Here is a 16,969-nt window from a genome sequence, read left to right on the forward strand (position 1 = left end):
GTGTCCATATTTGAAAAGCTATAACCGGAAGTTATTTTTCTTCGGACTAGCTCCCTGGCGCTATTACTCCGATTCATGCAAATGACAGAGGTGGAACGCGCAGCTGGGGCAAGCTGAAGCTGGGGACGTTGTCCCAACGGTAAATTGTTGTTTTTATCCCCGGACGACTTGGGATGGCAGCGAGCACAGAGGCCCCGGAGCCTTGGTATCTGGCTCTGCTGGGCTTTGCGGAACATTTCCGCACGTCGAGTCCTCCAAAGATCCGACTCTGCGTCCACTGTCTGCAAGCAGTGTTTCAGTTCAAGCCGCCCCCGAGGGTCGAGGCCCGGACTCACCTCCAGCTGGGCTCGGTGCTGTACCGCCACACAAAGAACAGCGAGCTGGCCCAGAGTCACCTGGAGAAAGCGGTGAGCAGCACTGATGATCAGTACTAGAAACACCACCACCACCGTTTTATGATCACTGCACCACCCAGGGTCCACCGTGCTCTCACTGATGATCTGTTTCCTTTTTTTCTTCCTTAGTGGTTCATATCACAGCAGATATCCTTTTTCATGTGCAGTATTAAAACCCATGCAACCCGTTTTTGTTTTTTTAAGTTGTGCCACTTAAGCATCTCCTTAAAACCAGGTGAGTTTTCACATTGTAGGTTGCATCTTTAACAACACCTATCAGATCTCTCAGTTTGAAGATGTCAAGTTTGAGGCAGCGAGTATTCTCTCCGAGTTTTACTGTCAACAGGTATGTACATCCATGTTATCATCATCTTCCCTGTTTGTAAAAAAAAAACAATGCTTGGACAAACTTTTGCAGAGGTGCATTTGTTTATTTTATTGGGTTTTGCTCGCAGTGACGGCATACTCACTGCTGTACCGCTGAGCACACCTGAGTCACGTGCAAGCCTTGTGTTCAGAACTCAGAGATAACAACCTGAAAAACCTCTGGCCAATAATCTGAATGAATAAAATGCATGCTCTCATGCATGTGTGTTTGTGTATATATAACTGTCTATGTGCCATGTTGATGTCATGTTAGCATCCTCTCTTGTCTACTCTATTCTGTACACTGAGAGCAAAGAAGTAACTGGAGCTTAATTCTTTGTGCGTGTACACATAGTTGATCAATAAAGCTGATTCTGATTCCAATTAGATTGTGACTTAAAGTCAAGAGAAAATGAATTCAGATTCTTTCAATTACTTATTTGCTTCTTTCTCCAAGAACTTGGTGGACTCTGCAAAGCCGGTGCTGCGGAAGGCCATCCAGATCTCCCAGCAAACTCCCTACTGGCACTGCAGGCTGCTTTTTCAGCTGGCAGTAAGAAACCTCTCAACATTACAAACCTACTCGTGCCCGTTATGTTAATTTGAAGCGCGGCTGATGTATGAGCGCAATGTTGTTCTGTCTCCTTCAGCAACTGCACGCACTGGAGAAAGATTTGGTGTCCGCCTGTGACCTATTAGGAGTTGGAGCAGAGTACGCAAGAGTCATGGGATCAGAATACACGAGGTAAACGGGTCAGATTTCTGTTTTCCGAGTGAGATAAGTGATTCATCCGTGGTCATGCATTTACTCACGTTAAGTTTGTTCTTTCATTTTCCCACAGAGCCCTCTTCTTGTTAAGCAAAGGAATGGTAAGCTTAAATCATTCTCCTCTAACTAAAAGCGCTCGATGTGTTAACTTGTGTTGTTTTCTGATTATGCAGCTTCTTAATGTGTGTTTGTGGCTCTGTAGCTACTGCTGATGGAGAGGAAGCTGAGCGAGGTCCACCCGCTGCTGACACTATGTGGGACCATTGTGGAGAACTGGCAGGGAAACCCCATTCAGAAGGAGTCGCTGAGAGTTTTCTTCCTGGTATTGCAGGTTACACACTACTTGGATGCTGGACAGGTATTCCCGTGGTTCATTACCGGCTCTAAATAGATACATTATTGTTGAAGTTTCACAAAAATGTAAGAAACATCTATTTTAAATCAAGTTGTTTTTTTTAACCCCATAACTTGTGCCAGATATCAAATATAAATCTGTATGCTTTTACATTATGCTAAAATGATGCTCAGAGCAAAGTTAAAGCTGCAGTGTGTAAAATCTCACCACTAGATGTCAGTAGATTGCAGATTGCGGATAACTAAGTTCTGTCTTCTTATCCATCCCAATTCAAATGCATAATTCCAGCGACGGTGGCCTCTGTAGGGCAAACAACTCTCACCTCCGCTCATCTGTAATCAGTGTAGGCTGTCTGTCCGCTGTTTACCTCAGATATCAATATGTGTCCACATCTATTTAGTGTATTGGAGGCTGTGAAGCTTTGTAAAAGGATATTGGCTGTTGAGTCAGTGAAGCTCAGTTCTGTTCGATAACAGCATTACTGTGATGAGTTGTTGAGGATATGCTGAACTTTTCTGCCAGTAAACGCTGCTCTATTTGCTGTTGTTAGCCAGCATTGGTGAAACTTTCGTTAAAGTGGGTCTAACATTGCTGGGCTCTGATGTTTGGTGAATAAACCCTCATGTGGTGAGAGAGTGTAATCAGTTTATCGCAGGAAAAGTGGAATTTTCAGGACACTCGAGCCTGGCAATAATGTTAGCTTATAACCAGCTGCTGATGTTGTTTAGCCATCTTATTGTCAGCTACCTGGAGATAAGATGCTTGTGTGCGTTTTTTGTGTGTTAGAGCCCTGACTTCAGTTCATAGATGAGGCTTCAGGTGTTGAGGAGGTTTTATCTAGATGTCGGTGGGTTATCTCTTTCCTTCACGCTTTCACTTCTTCGGTGACGGGGCCCCTTCTCTGACAAGAAAACACATTTATGATTCTTCATATCTGGAGTCTGGAAGTGCAGGCACGATTTGCTTCCACGTCACAGGAACGGCTACGACTTCTCTTCTCCCTGACCTTTGGTGTCCTACTTATGCGGCTGGTCTCTAGCCACATACATAAAACTGGATTTGGTGAAAGGTCCACTGTATTTAAGATTAAAGGGTAACATGTCAGCTTCTACTCACTGGTGCCTGCTCCTACTTATTTTTAATGGATTAATTCTCAAGTTATGAGAATGCATACATTTGTTGGAAGGCATATTTACACACTAATCACTGTATAAAAAGAGTATTCAATTTTATTTTTTCTTTTAAATGACCGACTGTAACCTTCAAAGTGTCTGTGCACGTGTCGGATTCAGGTAAAGAGCGTGAAGCCCTGTCTGAAGCAGCTGCAGCAGTGCATCCAGACCATCTCCACTCTCCACGACGATGAGATCCTTCCCACTAATCCAGCAGCCCTTTTCCACTGGCTGCCCAAGGAGCACATGTGTGTGCTTGTGTATCTGGTGAGATGCTGTTACTGACACACAGCTTGCGAAAGACTCTGAAAGTATAGTGCAAAAGCAGATAACGTTTTGTGTAATATCGCTTGTTTGTTTTTGTCTGAAAAGGTGACTGTGATGCACTCCATGCAGGCGGGATACTTGGAGAAAGCACAGAAGTACACAGACAAGGCGCTCATGCAGCTGGAGAAGCTGAAGAGTAAGTTTGATGGCGTACACTCGCTTATTATTTCCTACTTGATGACGGTGTTAATCAATCACCTCCGATTTGTGTGCTCAAAGTGCTGGACAGCAGTCCCATCCTGTCCACGTTTCAAGTCATCCTGCTGGAGCATATCATCATGTGCCGGCTGGTCACTGGACACAAGGCCACAGCTTTACAAGAAGTGAGTCACCAGCTGTAGAGATTTTATCCTTACGTTGTCAGATGAATGATTCTGGATAAAAGCATAGATTCTGTGACATTAACGTACTTTGGAGATTCTCAGCAGTTTGCAGTTGTAGCTTAAGATTGCAATGGTTTGTGTTCAGATTTCTCAGGTTTGCCAGCTGTGCCAGCAGTCACCCAGGCTGTTTACCAACCACGCAGCCCAGCTTCATACACTCCTGGTAAGTCTGCAGTTAAAGAAAATGCACATGAGCAGCAGCTGTGAGCACTTCTATGAAAGCAGAGGTTTTGGTAGCTTCGTGGTCTGGAGCATTCAGGTGTGTTTTAACACAGCACGAAGAAGGAAGGACATCAGCAGTGACATTAAAGGAACAATTTTTGCTGCCCATCAGTCTGGGAAGTGAGTCACTGAAGTTCATTCTACACTGAGGATGATTATTCACCCCAAGGTCAGCGCGTGTACTGCTCAGAGAAACTGCAGAAACACTCAAGAGCTACATCTCAGACTGCAGACCTCAGTTGGCACATTAGAAAACTATATACCAAAGTATTATAGAGTCAGATGTGAAGCCATCTGCCACACAGATAAAGGTTGGCTGACAGTGAGTCATGCAGTGGGAAAATGATCCCAAGGAAACCTACAACAGTGGCCGAGTCAAAGTCCAGACTTTAACCCGACTGAAAGTCTGTGCTGGGACCTTAAGAGAGCTGTGCATAAGTGAATGCTCACAAACCTCCACGAGATGAAGCAACGTTGTGAAGAAGAGTGGGTTAAAATTCCTCCAAAGCAACACGAGAGATTGAAGTCATACAGAAAATGTTCACTTCAAGTTATTACTGCTAGAAGTGCTTCTACAAGCTATTGAATCATTAGGTGTACTTAGTTTTTCACACACTGGTTCTGGATTTTGACTCCATCATCTTTGCTGTTGATCACGAACCTGATTAAGGACCAGATGGTTTTATTTTTTTTACGTCTGATATGTAAAATGTCAGCTTTGAAACTGCGTACGTTCTTTTTTACATGACTGATGATACAAAGCTTTATGGAAAATAGGACATTCAGTGCATTTCAGAAGACTGATGCTATAAAAAGAAGTTCAGCAGAAGTATCTACATTGGTCCCTGATGCATGTACAACCTTCCCATTTACGATCTGTGCTTTTTCAAGGTTTCAGTTAAATCCCAATGAAATGTGTCACATAAGTGTGCACTTGTGGTTGATGTTCTATAGCTTATGGTTCTGTTCAAGTGCCTCTCTAACTGCTCGCTTACTGTTTACAAACTACAACTGTCTCATTTAATATGAAGCATTAACACCTGTTTTCTCTTCTTGTGTCTCAGGGCCTGTACTGTATCTCAGTGAACTGCATGGACAATGCTGAAGCCCAGTTCACTGCAGCTCTGCAGGTGAGTTTCGTCATCGCCATCAGCTCCGGATTTGTTTGTCCTTTCATTTCTTTTTAGATCCCAAGTCCCAGGTGCATTGTGAACTCGCCATGAACTCTTCGGGTTATCCAGATACTGGAAACCCGGTAGGATACCAAACATCTGTTTGTATCAGTTCATGCACGGCTAACTTTTTTACACAAAGTGACCGTCTGTCAGCAATGACTGTAATTTTATTATTATTTTTTGGCTCTGTGGTGTTCAGATAGCTCTGTGCTGTCAGTGAGTCCCTGTGTCTCTTTCCTCTGTTAGATGACGACACATCAGGAACTGTGGACGTTCATTGTGACAAACCTGGCAAGCGTCTACATTCGGGAAGGGAACAGACATCAAGAGGTTTGAAAGTTGCTGCTTTAGTAGTATTTAAATTCCTTTTTTTTTTCTTTTTTTTTAAATAAATGTTTGCCTCCTTTGGTTTAAATTCCCTTTTCTGTGTGTGTGTTTGTGTTTTTTTTTATTAACAGCTATATAGCCTTTTAGAGAGGATTAACCCTGATCACAACTTTCCTGTCAGGTAACTATAGAGGCTGCATAGACAAACACATCGTGCAGATTTGTTACTTTTTTGGCATTTTTTTTATTGTTTTAAAATAAAATAACTGACTTTTTCAGCTCTCATTGCCTTCGAGCTGCAGCGTTTTACATCAGAGGGCTCCTGTCTTTCTTTCAGGGACGTTACAACGAGGCAAAGTAAGTTACTTTTTTTAATATTCTGTTCTTGTTGTTTGGGATGAGGGAGATTATCGTGAAAATTTATATCAACAGGAGATTTCTAAGGGAGACTCTGAAGATGTCTAATGCAGAGGATCTAAACAGGCTGATGGCGTGCTCGCTCGTCCTACTGGGCCACATCTTCTTTGTTCTAGGCAACCACAGGGTGAGACTGCAAACCACCGCATGTTCTGCACGTTAGACCACGCACGCTGTGGCACAGTTATTTTAGGACTGCGGATGTGATCGCGACTTCATTTCTTTTTTCCAGGAAAGCAACAACATGGTGGTTCCTGCCATGCAGCTGGCAAGCAAGATCCCAGACATGTCTGTGCAGCTCTGGTCTTCGGCACTTCTTAAAGGTACAGCTGTCACAGAGCCTTTCTTCAATTTTTGTGTTATGGTCAGTTTATGGGATAAAATTAATTTACCTAAGATGGGTCCAAATAGTTTGTAATCTCGAGAGGAGTTTTATGAGCTAAAATCCCTCTTAAGATTACAAACAACAAAATTGTGACAATATTTGGCCTGAAGGGGTCGCAATGGACAAGCGCTGTGTTTGGAGTAGTTCAACCTGAAGAATACATTCAGTTGTGAACCTTAAAGAAGTTATTACGAGAGATGATGTTTCAACTTAATTATTAAGTTTAGCTCATCGGACTGAAGGACCAATGAGCTAGTGTCACGACACAGTGATTACCCAATGGGTCTTCACCCAAACTGCCCTAAAGGTCATGGTCATTTTGAGGGCCCCTTTCCATTTTCAGAGCATAACTGTCATGCACATTAGTCACAGGGTCACACAGTCAGAGATTCTCTGTGCTGATAAATTGTGTACGCACAAAATGAGGAAAGGACTCCATGAAATGATGTGATAGCTTTGTCACATGTTTCATCATTTTAGTCATGATCATGGAGGGATCCTATTGGTCGACTCCCAGATTAGAAAGGTGTGGTATGGAGCTTTTGTCACCATTATGCTGACATCAGTGACAAGCTCATATCTTCACATATTTTCATGATTTTTATCACCATAGTTACTTCTGACTATGTAGCCATAAACTTTGTGAACTCAAACATTTCTGTTTGCGAGCCTCCTCCACCTGCAGTGGGGTTTTATTCTCATTAGTCGGTGCAGTACAGCCAAGCAGTGTAAATGTATCACTTTGTTTTTGAACACTTCACAGTCCTGTGAGTAGTGTTTGAGCATGAGCTACTATGTGACTGCGCAAAACTCTCAAGCCACCTCTTATTTCATTATATTTTGCTCTGAAAATAGGAAACAAATGCAGTGGTTTATTGAAACATGTACAAATATACATGGGAATACAGTATATAAGGCAAAAACAGAGTTTGTACACTTCTAACAAGCTTAAAAGTCCACATCTGGTTTGACAATCTTTAATCATTAACACAGGCTGAACTGTCTAGGCAGCTTTCTTGTAATTTATTTAAGTAGTCTGCAGGAATATTTCTTTACACTTCCTTGAAGGACATTCAAAGCTCTTCTTTGGATGTTTCTGCCTTTTTGTTCTGTTCTCTGTGAAGATGATCCCACACTGCTTCAATATTGTTGATGTCTGGGTTTTTGGGAAGCCAGTCCATATCCACTGATATCCAGGCATGCTTTTATTTTATCGGCAGTGTGTTTGGGATCGTCGTCATGCTGAAAAATGAAGCCTTTGGCAGTTTAGTGCTTTTATTTCATGGTGTATCTGAATCTGATGGTACAGGTGAATTTATAATTCCATCAATTTTGACTATATCCCCAATGCCAGTGGCTGAAAAGGAAGCTCAAACATGACAGAGCCTCCACCGTGTTTTACAGCTGGCTGTAAACGCTCACTGTTGTACCTCTCTCCTCACCTCATCCACACAAATCGATAAAAATTTAAATCTCTCCATAAAATCTTCGCCACTGATTGTCAGTCCAGCTCTTGTGTAGTTTGGCATGCCTCAGCCTTTCCTCCTTGTTTCCCTTCCTTAAGAATGACTTTTTGACAGCCACCCCTTCTACTGAGACCATTTCTGATGAGGCTTCACTGAACAGTAGATGGATCAGCTGAAGATCCAGATGCATCTCTCAGGTCTTTACTGAATTCTTTCCTACTTCTTAAGGATATTACTTTCAGATTCTGTTCATCTGCTGTGGATAGTTTTAGTCTTGCAACTTGTTCCTCCACTTGTCCAGTGTCCTCAACTTTTTTAAGAACACACTGCACACCAAGTTGAGATATGCCAAGTTTTTATCTAACAGCTTTTTCAGAATCACCTTGTTATTGCAAAAATATCTTATGCCTGTCGAACCGGAGTTTTTTTGTTTGTTTTGTTTTGTCTTAAGGCACTTTGGTGCATAGAGATACGGTTTAAAATTGGTTCTTTGTGCAGTTTTCTGTTATGTGTATACACAACACTGGTTCATCCCCATCCCCTTCATCCCAAGTTTTTGTTTTTTTTTTATCCTTGAGTGATTCAAAGGTCAGTGTTAAGTGGCATAACAAAGAAAACAAACACATTAGCCTGAAAATGGTCGGATACAAGGAATGGCCTAAAAAGTGAGTGAAAAAGCAGCCAAAGACCAAAGAAGAGCTCTGAAAGACCTTCAGAAAGCTTGAACAACTATTGCTCAAGAGCACTTTATGAAACTACAAGAACGTCTGGCTCCTTAGAAGAAAACATAAAGCAATGAGAGGTGACTCGAGACTTTTCACGGTACTCTGTTGGTGGGCCACCTGTTATCTAGCCCATCCCCCTTATAGCACCATAATAGTTAACAGTTAGTTAGCTTATTTTCAGTAACAACAAAAAGAAAAAAACAGAACATTGTAACTTTGATGAATATGGTATTTATTTGTGGATTCTCTTATTTGACAGCTTTAGCTTGGTGTAATGGATAACCCAGTGGTTGATAATTAACAGTAATTTGTTTATTTTAGTCAAAATTCATGATGTGATCATGATAAATAAACTCCATGGCTCCACGGCTACAGCACAGTACACAATGCCCATTACGTTTCTTTGAACTACATTGTTATTTTTGGCCAAGTGAACATACTAAGAACGCACCATCGCCTTCCTGGCACAGTTGTCGCTCCCTTCGAATAACAAAAGCGCTTTTTGATTTCCAGCTGATCATTTTGCACCAGTATTCGGTTCACGGTGAAAGATCCCTTGCAGAAAGGGCAGTGATATGCATTTCTCAGCCAGTTATAGCATCAATAAATCACAGAGTAATGAAGCCACAACTGAATTAGAACTGAACGAAGCTTGGGGAAAAACAAGTGGGTGAAAAATCATTTAATCACAGTACACACACGCACATATACGGCGCATTCTAGGTTTGGAAATGGTGTTTGGATCCAAAATAATTTAACAATCATCAGCATACACAATTAATCTTTTCCCAGCAGATTTGAACAAGGCTTGTGGAAACACCATGGACGCCCACGAGGCCGCGCAGATGCATCAGAACTTCTCCCAGCAGCTCCTGCAGGACCACATCGCAGCCTGCAGCCTCCCTGAACACAACCTCATCAGTGTGAGCACATCATCAATCAGTCACACTATAAACAGTGAGTCACTCCACCCTGGTTGGGTTTTCAAAGGAACCTCTGTTTTGTGTTTCAGTGGACAGACGGCCTCCCTCCTGTGCAGTTCCAGCCTCAGAATGGACCCACGACCAGCCTGGGCAGCCTACTCTGAGAACTCGATGCCACAGTGACGGAGAAAATGAGAGACAGAGCAGCTGCTGCAGACAAAACGGTTAAAGAAAACTGAGGTGTCTGAAAGTAGAAGCAGCTGATAAAAGGGTAAAAAAAAAAAAAAGAGCGAGAGAGAGAAAGGAGAAGTAATGAATTTAAGGGAAAAAGTGAGGCACACTGCACTGTGTCATTTGGCAGACTTCCATTTGGTGCTTTCCTTCATCGTTTTTGGGGCACTGGGGCATCACAGCTGGGTTTGACTGGGTTAAAGTGCCCCTGTTGTGGTTCTTTATAGGCTCATACTCACTAGAATAGTTTTTCACACATTCATATTTTTTACACTGTACACTGCAGCGGTGCCACTTTTCACCCACTGTCTGAAGCACTCGGTTTTAAAAGCCCTTTGCATACCGACTTTGCCTGCCTTTTACCTTCTTTCTGAAATTTACCTGAAACCACAACACTGACGTGCTTTTAGCCAATGTGAACAGTGACTTTTATCGAACAGCGATTTTAGCAGCAGAGAGCAACGGGAGGAAAGATGGTTTCAAAGTGATGGCTAGTTTGCTTTAGTCGTACTGAGGTGGGTTTGTGTGAAGATCTGTAAATGAGTTTTGTTTGGGGTGTTAGAACAGGCAGTACATGTGAATGAAGAGAGTTGGAGAGAACAACAGTACTGTTAGCCACATTAGCCACACAGCATACAAACACTAAGCTTATAGAGATTTTCCTCATGTTGTGGGGACATTGCAGTAACTCTCAGAGTGTATGAAGACCACCTGATACATTTTTAAGTTGGCAGAAGTGGATGCAGAATAACAGCTGACTGCATCTGGATTTAATCAGCTCTTTAATCTTTGTCTGTGGGTGTGTCACACTAGTCATCATGCATGCATGCATTGTGTTATACACAGTGAGGTAGAAAGCCTGGACTGTAAACTGGCGTTTCAGGAAGTTCTGTTATTGAGAATAACTCCAGTTTGACACTAACGTTGGTCTTTGTAACTTTGCGAGGCTTTTAACTCCATTAAAGCATAACAGAGTCACTTTGAATGTTTTCAGAAAACACTGGGTTCTTTTAAATACCTCAAATAATAATGGAAGTGAGTGAGTACTGTGTGTTGCTGCTAACATAGGCTAGTATAAAAACTGTGTGTGGCTTTTTTCTGAGCAACAGACTCCACTGAGCACACCTGTGATGCCCACTACCTGACCTGCTTCTTTCTGCATGAAACAAAAAACAAAAGATCTGCAGTTTTGTTGAACTTTTCTTTTAAATTCACCCGCGTTGTTCCACGAACGTGACAGACGCAGTTCGTCTCTTAACCTTTGTTCCAAACCACCATGAATGTGTTCTTATATTAAGTCAAATAAAGCTTTTGGTTTTGAAGAGTTTGTTTTAAAGTCGAACCAGTGGCCAGACAGATGCGTTTAGCTTGTCGTTTCGTTGTGCACGAGTTCAGTATTTGTCTCTTTAAAAGCACAGGCCGACAGACTTTGATAGAGTATTTGTCAGGATATATTTGGATACGCATTACAAAGCATACTATGTGTAATTATGTTAATGTTATGCAATGATATGTTTGATATGGCTTACTCGCTGAAAAGGATCAAATGTTTAAAGTTGTATGAAACGGCCAAACCAGCGGAGCATTTTGGAAACATCATAAGAACTTCTTGAACGTCCAGTTGTATGTAAAGTGTAAAATGTGACTGCGATGTCACAAAAAAAGACTAATCTGACATCTTTTGACACTACAGTCTTGCAGCCTGACTGTGCTTCCCTTTAGATTTTTGTCATTTCACTCTCACTGTGTATATCTCTATGCTGTGCACATTTTCCCCGGGTCAACAAACCAGTAATAAGAATAGCATTTCTACTAAAATAGAACCGACTGTTACCTCTTTGCACATGTGCCGTTTCACAATGAAACCTGTAAACGTTTTCAGAGTTATACTGTTTTCCGTTTCACTTATCTCTTCCAGACGATGTCTTTATGTATCTATATTTAAATAACTTATTTATTTAAGGTTTTTTTTGTTTTTTGCCGACACAGTTTATAATAGTTTTGATATATTATTATTATTATTATTATTATATAGCATGTAGGATATGATTTTTGAATTCATGCTAAAGTAGGAAAAGATTTAATTAGTTAAGACAGTTTTACAAATGTATTTTAAAAATCAACTACTGAGTTTCGTCAGCTGCATAGTGATTATTGCGATAAAGCAAAGACGTTCGGTTGGTACGGTGTGGTTGCCATTTATTTTATTGCCATTTTACAGCATGTGATGAAAGGGAATGTTTAATTTCTGTTCGCCATGTTGTCATTTTCATGACTTAACTTTAACACTTGTATAAATTTTTTTATGAATAAAGATTCTAAAGTTGAATCATTTGTTTGTTTTCACTGAATATGCTTCTACACTTGGATTCACTCTGAAACAACGTGCGGCGCTGCAGCGAGGAGAAAGCCTGATAACTGTGTGTTCAGCACATATGATTGAGTGAAATAATGCCTGCAGAGCCATACCAAAGATTTAGCTGTTTTAGCTTCTCCAGTAGAAGCACACACTCTGCATTACATCACATTGAACTGTGTGGGAAACCAGGCTGATGTGCTGTAATTGAATTATTTTGTCCACATGTTCAGTGCGTCCACTGTGTTTCATAATTCTTGTACATTATTTCAAAAAATGTCCAAAAAACATTGTTGTTTTGTCAGTTTGAAGTCTGCATCGATTTATGCGAGTCGCTTGAATGTGTTAAGAGCAGTCTTCACTTGCACTTGCGTTGCCGCACGGTGATGTCTGTCCGCCTTTTAATTTCCTGGCGTACAGATGGATCGTAGTGGAGGAAAATGCACCAAAAAATGTGAAACCCAAAACTTTGTGCGTGACGTAAAGTCAAAGAGCTGTTTTGCAAAGAATTCTCCAAGTCCACACAGAAGTTAAGTTCAACCACAAGACCTGATTTTAATTATACAGCCTGTCTTCTAAAAGGGTTTGACGTTTTATGAACGCCTGAGATGATGTTTGATTAATGCAGCGGATTCCGAGCTGTGGTGTGGGCCTAACGGCCAGTCCTGGGGAAGCATGGACAACCATGGGGCAGGGGCCGGGGGGGATGAGTGAAAATCAACCAGAAGAGTTTGTTAAAGCCACCATGCTGGAGTTTATTTCTCTATGATTCAACTTGGATTTGTTCTTCTTTTTTTTTTTACTTGTGTGTGTGGAAATGACAAGTTTTTCCATCTTCTGGAGCCGGTTGACCATCTAAAGACTGGGATAGTTTTATTTTTTAATAGAATTTATCTGTTTTAATCACCCAAACTGAAAAACTTTTAATAGAAAAATTGCAACCCCACTGTATGAAGATAAATTTAATAGGTACTATCTTCTAGTTTGCTTCTTTAGTAGGTTCAATAAACCTAACCATGATGGGTGACAGGTGACCTGGAGGTTAAGACATGCTTAAAAGACAGACATGAATCTTACATTTGATTAATTTAAGGAGAAAAGGTTATGGTGTGAAAAACTACAGTATATGCATCCTTATGTAGGAGTGAGAACAGTGAATAGAAAATAGTAATTTCACATTAAGCCTACTGCTGTACATAACCGCTGTATGTGTTAATAATATCTTTGCAGCGCATGAAAAGTGTGAATGACATCAGGACCACAAGGGAAGTGAAGACCATCACCTGCTCAGACAAAAAGCCAACAAAGGTCTCGTGTTTCAGGTGTGGTGAAAGCTGGGTCCACTTTTAAAACCTCTTCATTTTGGTGAATGAGTTGCAGAAGATGTGAAAAGTGAAAATGTGTGCCACAACATATTCTCAGACCTCAGTACACAAAATTAAAAAGCTACACGTCCACCACTTTACACCTACAGCCCATCATTCACTCTGGATGATGAATTTGGAGCAGTTATTTTGAAAATCAGCCATCTGTCTTCTCTGCTGAGGTAAGGCATGCATGTGAGGTAGGACATGAAGGCACACCGGGGGCAGAGGGAGACAAGGTTTCACTGTTCAGTGAGCAGCCAGCCTGCAGAGTCCTGCCACAGAGGGAGACAGACACACACATGCGCTCGCGCGGTGGAGACTCCATTACATTTTTATCACCGTGATTACGCCAAACTTCATCTGCGTAATCTGATTAGAGAACAGACAGTAATCATTCACACGTTAGAAAGATGGTGCAACATCAGCGCAGTTTACAATGTAAACTGGTGAGGACCCTATAGCACCAATGAAACCCCTAAAACATTGAATGAACACTTAATTGGTGTCAGGCTGAGTTGGTTTAATAGATCCCTTTCTTATAAGTGGTTATGTCAGATCGGCACGCCCGTAGACTCATTTTCCTCTTTAAAGACGCTTAAATTGATTTTTACGCAAGTTGGAGAAAGGCCAGCAGGGTGGGAATCATGAATCCTTCAAAGCTTTTACAAATGAATTCACAGGAACAGCAAACATCTGCGCCCTGACTTCAAATTTATAACTTGTTTAATGTGAAAATGATCAAATAACTCCTTCTGTTCGCTAAATGTGTGCATGCGTGTTAACTTGATGCGCAGTTGCCTTTGTCCGCGTTCAGAAAAAGCACGAAATTTCCACCCACGAACATGAGGTTAGGCAGCCTGACGCAGATACCGGCATTCATCGGAGACCCCCTTACAAAAGCTCATCTTTTCTCAATACCTGATTTCTAGTCAATCTGATCCCAGTACACCTACACCCACCCCCTCTCTCCTCCTTTATTCCTTCGTGCACCGATGCCGCCGGGTGACTGTCTCCACCGAAGGAGGAGGAGGTTACAGTGAGAAGTGAAAACTTTTGGGACGCTCTAGGTGTCTTGGACGTAGCTGCTGAAAGGAGCCATTTCCTGCCAAATAGTGAGCCCGCCTAATCGTGACTGCTGCTGCTACTTCCTGCATTGTTACAGTGCTTAATGAGGATTAAGTTGAAGCTGTCATGTCGTAACGGGCGGCCATTAGGCTTGCTCCACACGGAGAGAGGAGCTGCAGGCTGGCCTCGCCTCACTATGATTTCTGAGCTGAACCCTTTCCACCTGGACTGGACCTGTAAAACCTTGCAGAGTGTACAATCCTGACCTTAATAAACACCATTCCTACTAGCATATCAATTATATATATATATATAAATATGTGTGTGTGTGTGTGTGTGTGTGTGTGTGTGTGTGTGTGTGTGTGTGTGTGTGTGTGTGTGTGTGTGTGAGAATAAAATCTGCTTGGTTTAATAATCTTTATGAGCTACTTTGTTACTTAACAGGTCCAGCCTATTTAAACAAGCTATTTACACTTCTAACATAGATCACATGACAAGCATGTATGTAACCCAATAAGCCTTATTAAGTCTCTGGCTTCACACTTTGTCAATAGTACTCACTTCAAGGTTGTTCGTTTGGTTAATTATCCACTTTGATTAAATGATGAATCAGCCAATTAGTGTGTGTGTGTGTGTAACACTGTCCACACAATGTGAGAATAAAACCCAAAGACACCCAAAGTCTCCAAGATTTCACTCATTTATTGTCATAACGCCCTCCTGTTGGAGGGGTAGTGAATCACTCATATATCTACCGGGATACAACGTTGTCATTAACATAAATGTACTGATTTGTTTGATGAAATCAGTCAGTCAGTCCAAGCCTGTCCCAAGTGAACTGTATTTTCTGTATTTTATATCCTAAAAGCAAATGTTCACTAAATGTCAATAGCAGACATCTAATATCTTCAGTTTCTGTATCCTAAAAAAACAAAAAAAAAGTCTGGCAAGGCTTCCACCTTGTAGACCTCTTCCAGAGGTGGACCGCTCCGCTTTGAAGTCTTTTCATTCAAAGTGCTTTGACTTGTGGCTTGGAAAAACTTCCCCCAGGGGTTGCAGAAAGTGACCAGAAATAACACAGAAGAGATGACTTCAGTGTTCTCAAGTGCAACTCACAGCCCTGATTGTTTTTTAATAGAGCTGGGATAACGCAGTTCTTCTCTATGGGTCTGCTGGAGGAGGAGGAGCAATATTTACAGAAAGATTCATCACAACCTGTAAACTCAAGACCGCCTCCCCCCCCCCCCCCCCCCCCCCCCTTCATCTTAATTTGATTTTTTTTTTTCTTTGTGCTGGGTGATTATGTGAAGATGGCTCCCTTGCTACAGATGTGATTGCTTTACACGAGACAATCTGTAGCCTCAGGAGATGGAACAGTGGGATGAGGGGACAGAAACAATCAGACCCGATGACACAGCAACATCTAGAGAGAGAGCTCTTTTTGTTGTCATTTAAAGAATGGGAGGGTGAGGCTGACAAAGCACTTCTAACCACCCCCCTCTGCACCCACCTGGAGGCTAGCACTCCCGCTCCCGCTCAGTCTTTATGGACTTCTGTCGTACTTAGATCGCTGTATTCCAGGCACACACACGTTTACATATGGATGTCCATTTATATGCACGGTAGTGGACGAATGAGGATGAGTTCAGTTCACAGGGATGCTTTGAAGCGATGCAGGTCTTGTCATGAAAGAGCACGCCAGCTGGAGCTTTTACAGAAGGGACTCTGTCACTGGCATAGTATAACCCAGCTGAGAGTGCTCTGGACTTGCATGTTTGGATCTGATTCTAACTGCAGGGCTGGCTGACCGCTCTTTAAAGCAAACCTCCTCTGTGCCCCCCCCCCCCCCCCCCCCCCCCACCACACACACACCTTCTTCACTGTAAAGAGAGACACAAATAGCCTTAATGTTTGGGTTCAGGACTTGGATCTATTCTGAGTTGCATCACATGCTGCTGCACACAGTGACTCTGAATCAGGAGATAAGTGAGGATGGTTACCTTAGATCATAATTTGAGGTCAGGGAGACAAATGTGAGGCCGGATAATTACACGATGCTGAGGATGTGACGCTGATGCACTACTGCTGTAGAGACACTGAAGGTAAACATGGCGCTGACTTTGCTTGTGGAAGATCACAGACTGCGCTCAGCAGACAATGTGTTTATGGAGTATTTATATGTATATTTACTCCCCACATGACATCTATCTATTAATACCATCCGGCCCTGTATGCTTCAGGAAAAACTGAACAGGATGGAGGTGGACCCCTGCCTGGTGGCTTGGATCTCCGACTACCTCACCGACAGACCACAGTACGTCAGGCTGAAGGACATCACGTCTGACACAGTGGTCAGCAGCACAGGAGCACCACAGGGAACTGTGCTGTCCCCTCTTCTCTTCACCCTGTACACCTCTGACTTCTGCTACAACTCTGAATTATGCCATATTCAGAAGTTTGCAGATGACACGGCCATCATGGGGTGTATCTGGGATGATCAAGAAGAGGAGTACAGAAGTCTGGTGAGGAACTTTGTCGCATGG

At 42.2% G+C, this 16,969-nt stretch overlaps 1 protein-coding gene across 3 annotated transcripts; it reads left to right on the plus strand.

Moving 5' to 3' along the window:
- The first annotated feature begins 43 nt into the window (after nt 1-43).
- Nucleotides 44-11,967, plus strand: mau2 (MAU2 sister chromatid cohesion factor). Of its 3 annotated transcripts, none has more exons than XR_014908478.1 (19): nt 44-407; nt 525-539; nt 673-741; nt 1,219-1,314; nt 1,412-1,506; nt 1,604-1,631; nt 1,733-1,888; nt 3,178-3,324; nt 3,430-3,520; nt 3,604-3,707; nt 3,853-3,930; nt 5,054-5,119; nt 5,411-5,494; nt 5,623-5,672; nt 5,771-5,848; nt 5,924-6,035; nt 6,141-6,231; nt 7,858-7,956; nt 9,280-9,412. XR_014908478.1 is itself a non-coding variant. In XM_085389328.1 (19 exons), the coding sequence occupies exons 1-19, from the start codon at nt 174-176 to the stop codon at nt 9,569-9,571; spliced, it is 1,800 nt and encodes a 599-aa protein (XP_085245454.1). In that variant the 5' UTR covers nt 44-173; the 3' UTR covers nt 9,572-11,967. The 3 variants fall into 3 exon arrangements, 2 of the variants coding, with proteins under 2 accessions (XP_085245454.1, XP_085245455.1); XM_085389328.1 differs by lacking the exon at nt 7,858-7,956 and adding an exon at nt 9,497-11,967 and having other exon boundaries at nt 9,277-9,407; XM_085389329.1 differs by lacking the exon at nt 7,858-7,956 and adding an exon at nt 9,497-11,967 and having other exon boundaries at nt 9,280-9,407.
- The last annotated feature ends 5,002 nt before the right edge of the window (nt 11,968-16,969 follow it).

Source organism: Rhamphochromis longiceps, linkage group LG18 (assembly GCF_057381845.1).
Source record: "Rhamphochromis longiceps isolate RC_006_pf linkage group LG18, R_longiceps_female_GT1.1, whole genome shotgun sequence".
In the NCBI taxonomy this organism is placed as follows: domain Eukaryota; kingdom Metazoa; phylum Chordata; class Actinopteri; order Cichliformes; family Cichlidae; genus Rhamphochromis; species Rhamphochromis longiceps.

Coding starts and splice junctions, on each gene's coding strand:
- mau2 (XM_085389328.1), top strand. CDS start 174: ATGGCAGCGAGCACAGAGGCCCCGGAGCCTTGGTATCTGGCTCTGCTG. Junction 742..1,218: donor CCGAGTTTTACTGTCAACAG/GTATGTACATCC, acceptor TCTTTCTCCAAG/AACTTGGTGGACTCTGCAAA. Junction 3,521..3,603: donor GCAGCTGGAGAAGCTGAAGA/GTAAGTTTGATG, acceptor GTGTGCTCAAAG/TGCTGGACAGCAGTCCCATC.